The sequence below is a fragment of the Artemia sp. Qi Xiang Cuo genome, chromosome 15, assembly GCF_049724085.1.
Source record: "Artemia sp. Qi Xiang Cuo chromosome 15, ASM4972408v1, whole genome shotgun sequence".
NCBI classification, from domain to species: domain Eukaryota; kingdom Metazoa; phylum Arthropoda; class Branchiopoda; order Anostraca; family Artemiidae; genus Artemia; species Artemia sp. Qi Xiang Cuo.
The window spans coordinates 36,223,483-36,230,770 of NC_142808.1; the positions used below are offsets into that span (position 1 = coordinate 36,223,483).

A 7,288-nucleotide genomic window follows, 5' to 3' on the forward strand; every position below is an offset into this window, starting at 1 on the left:
TGATCGGTTTATATGTACTTGTGTCTTTTAAAAGTGAAAAGATTTTGTTGTCATAGTCTGCTGTATCCATGACAACGAGTGAGTTGCTTTTGTCTGCTTTGGTTATTATAATAGATGGGTCTTTGTGGAGGTTAGATAATATTTTTATGTCGTGCAATTTTTTTCGTGGGAAAGTGGTAGGAGACTTAGCCTTTTTTGGCTTTTATAAAGGGGATTAATGAGACAGGACCTAACCATCAGGGTTTGAAACAGATGGGCAGTATTTATTCAAAGCGGACTCTAAAGAGGAGACTATATCCGCCACGGGACCCTGTTTCGGCAGAAAAGAGAATTTTGAACCTTTTTCCAGTTTTTCGGATTTCCTGGGTTTAAAATGTTCTAGAAGAAAGGTTAACCATACCGGGTCCAGGAGTGAATCTTGGAGAATAAATACGGTTTCTCATCGAAGATGAGAAGCCAATTTTGTGTAAAGTCGTTTCTTTGACAAGCGAAAATCATGGCTAAACAAATTCCTTTCTAATCTAACAACTTGAGAAAAATCAACAGTGGATAACTTTTCAAAACTAAAATTTTTGAGAGATTTTCTTTCTGCGGAAATGATATGTCTTTTTTGCTTTTTGTCCTTAATAATATGGACTAAGTTTTTTAACTGTAGTTTATGAGCAAATTGCCCTTCTTTCTGGGTATTTAGACGTAGTTTATATCTTAAAGACTTTGGAGTAAGATTTTTGTTTCTTCATGATTCTAAAAATTTTTGTTGATTAATAATATTTATATGTTTTTTACCTAATGTAATAAAATATAAAAAATATCATAGGTCAACTGCTCCCCATAAGCTAGACGCAAATATTGACGAAGACCACACTGCCTTTCCATATCAAACAAATACAACTTAAAAACAATAGGGAAATTTTTTTCAAGACAGTGTAATTTAAATCGGTAAATATTTCGGCCCTATGTCCAAGGGCCGTCTTCAGCACAATATTAAAGAAAAAATATATATAAAAACAAACTTACATTAAAATACGAAGTATAAACTAAAAATGCTTTTAAAAAACCGCTTTTAAAAACCTTTAAAACAGCCCTAGTATCCTTACTTCAACGAAGTTCAACCAGGACTGATAAATAAAATGACGAGAGAGGATGAATTCATTCAGACGGAATAAAATGAAATTATTAACTGCAAGTTTTCAAAGCCAATCTTGCTTTTTTAGCAGCTAGTCTTAAAGGCCTTTTTGTAACGGGTTCACTACTATTGTCAATTGGTTTAATAAAATATTTTGTTTGATCATTTTTAATTAAATTTGAGTATAAAGAATTCAGTGAGTATTCTCCTAAGTCTCTATTTAAGTCTCTAATTCCCTATTGTTTTTAAGTTGTATTTGTTTGATATGGAAAGGCAGTGTGGTCTTCGTCAATATTTGCGTCTAGCTTATTGGTTATTGGGAAGTATGCAGACGTTTCAGGAGGGATTTTTTCCTGGTTGAGGGGCTGGAAGGAGGCGGGACCGGGGGAGGATCTTTCCACGGAGGATGTTTCCTTGGGGAAGGGATATTTCTATGAAGGGGCGCGGGATTTCCCAGCATTATTTAAAAAAACGATCAGAAATTAAATAAAAGAAGCAAGTATTTTCAACTGAAAGTAAGGAGCAACATTAAAACTTAAAACGAACAGAAACTATTGCGTATATGAGGTGGTTCACCCCCGAGTCAATACCTCGCCCTTTACGGTAAAGTATTTTTTAGTACTTTCAAAAGAGCTATCTATTCTAATTAACTGGCCTTTATGAATCAGGGGTTTGTGGTTTGCACAAAATTCGAACTTTAGCGTAAAGGGCGAGGTATTGACTTGGAGGCAAACTCCCTAATATACGTAATAAAATCATACGAATATAGAAGTTCGTTACGTAAGTTATTCGTAAGTTACATCAGAACAAAATTTCGAGAAAGCCATTTAGGGCAAAAAAGTAAAATTAATATGCAAATTTGGTTTTGATTATTCATTTACGGTTAGCCAAAATTAAAGCTACTGTAATTCAAAAATGTTCAAAAATTAAATAAAAAAAGTTGTTTTTAACTGAAAGTAACTGACATTAAAACTTAAAACGAACAGAAATTGAGCTGAGTTCTTGAGTTGAGTTGAGTTCTTTATTTAACAATAAATATCATAAACAAAAAACTACATCAACAAAATCTCTCCCATAAGGCTTCATGGCCGGGAAAGAACAGGGGAGAAAAAAAATACCAACACAAAAAAAAATACGTAAACAAAATACCAACACAAAAAAATATATAAACAAAATCAAAAAAATTAAAAAAAATCCAGTGTCCCACCTTAATAACCCCCAGAATGACAATCTAGACAGAGGATAACACATGAATTCACCAATTCAAATAAATATCCAATTCCAAAGGAAACCGAAAAAAAAATTATTTACTAGCTAGAAAATTTGTAACATAATTTTTGAACATATCAAACGAGTGGCAGCTTCGTGCAGACACAGGGAGCGTGTTCCAAATCCTGTTGCAACTTGTCAGAGGGTTGAAGTCATACCTCACTGATGGAGTATGAAGAATCTGTAAATTGCTGGAAGTGCAGAGATGATAAGTCGATTGATCAGAAATAAAATGTATATTATTATATAGAGCAGCATTTTCTGTATATGAAAGGGGCTGTCCCCTCCTTAACGCCATGCTCTTTAAGCGAAAGTTTTCATTGTTTTAAAAAATAAAGTTGTGTGACAGAGTCAAACTTTAGCGTAAAGAGCGAGGCGTTGAGGAGGGGACAAACCCTTTCATATACGGAATAATTTCTGTTCATTTTAAGTTTTAATGTCGCTCCTTACTTTCAGTTAAAAAAACCTGTTTTTTAACAAAACTAGTTACAAAACTAGTTACAAAACATGATAAATATTTACAAAGGAACAAGAAAAAGGACTAAAAACGTACTTGAAAACGATAGCTGATATGCATTTCGAATGTACTCCCCTAGATTCACGTAAATTTGCATACATTTATGCCATTATTAAGAATATATAAAAGTGCCGACTAACAGGGAATGCAAAGGTAGTGGAGACCGTGGAGGAATTGCAGGTAAAGTTTGGTACCGTGGTTTTATGGATTGTCTTAAAACCTTATCAGTAAGAACTCGAGAAGGTAATATTTTATGACGGGCAACTGCTTTCAACCGTCACAGTGTAGGAGCTTTCTATAACAACCCGGAGTGGGGTCTAGATAAGAAGAGAAAAGTCTAAAAAGCAAAAGGTATGTTTCTTGTACCAAGAGTTGCAGTTCGAGTGAGGATTCTGCCGTAAAGGAACCTGTGTGCAACAACTTTTCAGATTCCAGTATGGACGCTGAAGACCAGCCCCCTATTAGCAACTTCTAATTTTACACTGAGAAAGTGAAGGCTGGAGATTATTTCTGGTTTAGCTGAAGAGCAGGAAAGGGAATCCTGCTCACTATATTATCATTATCAAAAAGTAGCAACTGAAGAACTTAAGGTCCACTTTCTGAAAGATACTAGAGTGAGAGACTTTGCGCTAACTGACGAGTTAGATAGTTTCTCGAAGACAGAAGTTGAAATGAATCTGCAACCACTGACAGGTGGAATACCAAGATTAGCGGAACGACTTACTTTTAGTGTTGATCAGTCAATATAGAAATGGAAATTAACGCTCTATAGTTTATTTTAAACCTCACTAAAATTCCTCCTTTTTTATACTGACCATATTCTTTCTTAGTTTTATAGCCGAAAGACAACTTTTAATGTTCCCCTGGCCACTTTTCTGTTTCTTTTGTCAGGTGGGTAAACGTAAGCCAAAGACAGTCAAACCAGTACTGGGGTGGCCCGGGTTCGGGGACTCTTGACCACATGAATAGAGAGTGGTATATGAGTGGGGGGGGGCAGCCCCCCCCCCCCATTCATATACAAAATGGTTTATGCTCGCTTTAAGTTTTATTGTTGCTCCTTACTTTCAGCTGAAGAAGATTGTTTCATTATTTAATCAAACTTTTTTTTTAACGAAATATAAGTAAAGAGCGACTCGGCTCAATAGTAACCGAAACTAAAAAACAGAATTGTGATACCATTAGACGCGTCAAAAGAATCTTGTTTTTATGCTTTTTTCAGGTATATAAGTTTCATCAAGTTTAGTCTTACCCACCAAAAGTTGCGAGCCTGAGAAAATTTGTTTTACTTTCAAAAAAGGGGACACAACCCCTAAAAGTCATAGAATCTTAGTGAAAATCACACCATCAGATTCAGCGTATCAGAAAATACTACTGTTGAAGTTTCAAGCTCCAATCTGCAAAAACGTGAATTTTTTTTTTTTTTTGGCTTTAAGAAAGGTCATGGATGCGTGTTTATTTGTTTTTTTTCCCAGTGGTGATGGTATCGACCCAATGGTCCTAGAATATCGCAGGAGGGCTCATTTGAACGGACATTGAAAGTTCTTGTGCACTTTTAAGTGACCAAAAAATTGGAGGGCTACTAGGCCCCCTCCCACACTAATCTTTTTCCCAAAGTCCCCTGATCAAAATTTTTAGATATCCATTTTGTTCAGAATAGTCGAAAAACCTAAAACTATGTCTTTGAAGATGACTTAATCCCCCACAGTTCCCAGGGGAAGGGCTGCAAGCTGTGAACTTTTCCAATTGTTTACATATAGTGTTTGTTATTGGGAATTATACAGACGTTTTTAGGGGTATGGGGGTCGTTTTTTGGGGTGTTTTTGGTGGTGGGGGTCATTTTTAGGGGTGTTTTTCTGGTGGTGGTCGGGGAAGGGGTTACGTGAGAGGCTCTTTCCATGGAAAAATATTTTATGGGGGAAGGGAATTTTTCAGGAAGTTGGCACCGGATTTCCCATAACTATTTAAAAAAAACAATCAGAAATTCAATTAAAAAAGCAAGTTTTTATTTGTTGTCCCAAATGCATAAGTATTTTTTATATTTGCACGATGGGGACTTAGTAGAATTTTTAATCCTCAAAGACGTTTGGGGTCTCAAAAAAACGATAAAGCATTTTAGGAAAACAGAAAAGTAAAACCTCCAATCTGAAATTTTTGTTTCTAGAGGTGCTAAAATGAAAGCTGAAAACAAATCTTAAACTGTAATACTGGAACCGAAGACCATAATAAATACTGTCTTTAAAAACACAGTAAATGCAGTCGCTTTTGTAAAGATTTCTTAATGCACGAAAGCAAATTTAATCAAAAACAAACAGATAAAATTTTGTTGTATTAAAAATAAATAAAAGATAAGTATGCAAAAAAAGATAGATTAAAATACGGAATTTTTATTAAGGAGGTGCCTAAGAACCTTCAAATAAAGTTTAAACTTCAAAAGTGGAATAACTAAAATTATTAAAATGACTAAAATAACTGACTAAAATAACTGACTTAAATGACTAAAATAACTGACTAAAGTTACTAAAATGACTAAAATAACTGACTAAAATGACTAAAATAACTGACAAAAGTTACTAAAATGACTAAAATAACTGACTAAAATGACTAAAATAACTGACTAAAATGACTAAAATAACTGACTAAAATTACTAAAATGACTAAAATAACCGACCAAAATTACTAAAATGACTAAAATGACCGACAAAAATTACTGAACTGACTAAAATCACTAAATCCTTTCATAACATATTGAATAAACGCAGAGTAACCCTCTCCATTATTGCAGGAATTCTGAAGTCGACAATTGTAGACTCAGTTCATTTTTTAAATACAACTGTTCAACAAGGAGGAATTGCAACGTTGCAATGTAGAATGACGTCAAATTCTAATCCTGGTTATCTTGATTCTATTCTTGCAAAAAAGATCGAAGCTGAGGAAGAACTATTATACGCCAATCAGACTGTTTTGATGTGGGGAAATGAAAAATTCCGCCCCCTGAACCGTATGTAAAATCTTTCGTCTTTTTCTTTCAAGGGATTTTTATTCTATTTTATTCATTTTTATTCTAGTTTATTTAGCTTTATTCACTGTTGGTACCCCCTTGGTATCTCTGTCGGTCGTTCTCTCGGGAGCGTCAAATGTTTGCATACTATGGTCATGCTGTACCCTTGCTTCAGTGTGCTCAGTATTTTTCAATTTCTTTTTGTTCAGCGTGGGGCACTGTAATTTCCCAACTAAAGTTTTTTTTTACTATGGCGATTCCAATGGTATACTTATTAAACAAATTTGATAGTATTTTCAGTCCGTCATTAATTGGGGGCAGGGCAGTTCTTTCCCCAATAAAGTGGAGAAAAAATTTTTATACATTCCTTGCCCCTTGAATATCCAGATATGGACCCCTATTACCCCTCTCCCCTCAGTAAAAATGCTGGGTATTTGCCCCTGATTATGGGCATATGGAGCTAAGAGAGGAAAAGAAATAATAAATGAAACATAAAATAAAAAAAGGGTGAGAAAACGAGGATTTTGTCAGTCAGTGGCAAAAAATGAAGACGAAAAACAAGCAAATATTTCGACAAGGACCTCTGCCAAGTTCTCCTCAGATCGAAACAAAAAGAAAAAGAAAAAAGGACAAAAACCTACAATCTAACCTTTTGGAGTTTAGTCGACAAGATGCGAAACAGACGCTGAATGTAAGACTAAGGCGAAATCAAAAAGGATTTACCAAAGAGATTGAGCAAGAATGTTTTGCCTTGTAATACTTTTTCCTCGCCTGTAATTTCGGTTATTATTAGATATGTAAATAGCTTTTCTTAAGCTTGACTGGGTGCAAATATTAATTGAGTCTTTTAATATTAAATTGTTATAAATTGGGCTTAATTAAATGTCTCCGGTGTCTCTATTTATTGCCAAATTTCTATTTATATATTTTTTTTATCTCAATTACGTCTTTAAAAGATAGCAGTAGGCCATTTACAGTAGATATTAAATTTGCCTCCTCAAAAAGAACAAGTTGTGTTGAATTTTCAACTACTTAAGAGAGTCCTGTCCATGCCCAAACAGAAAGGATATCATCAACGAAACGACACAAGAGAGAATGTTTTGAGTGGAAACTATTCAAAGCAGATTGTTCTATGAAATCCATGTAAAAATTTCCCAAATAAGGAGATAAAACAATGCTCATGGATAGGCCCATGATTTGAAGGAAAAAATTTGTCTCGGAACTTAATACGAAGAGAACTTGTTGCAAAGACGAACAAGCCTCATTATTCTGTCAATTTCTAAAGTTTTTTAATTTGACCAAGCAGAATTTTCCTCTATTTTTCTTTGTAAGGCCTGCTCACATTTATGGACATCGCATGAAGTGTACATAGAAACTA

The 7,288-nt window shown here is 34.5% G+C and overlaps 1 protein-coding gene across 1 annotated transcript in view; it reads left to right on the forward strand.

Moving 5' to 3' along the window:
• LOC148943617 (coagulation factor X-like) overlaps positions 1-5,918 on the forward strand; it is a 96,385-nt gene extending 90,467 nt beyond the window's left edge. Inside the window, exon 3 of the mRNA XM_089101181.1 lies at positions 5,695-5,918. Coding sequence (XP_088957307.1) covers positions 5,695-5,918 — 224 coding nt within the window. The remainder of the gene's footprint in view (positions 1-5,694) is intronic.
• Positions 5,919-7,288: the final 1,370 nt, after the last annotated feature.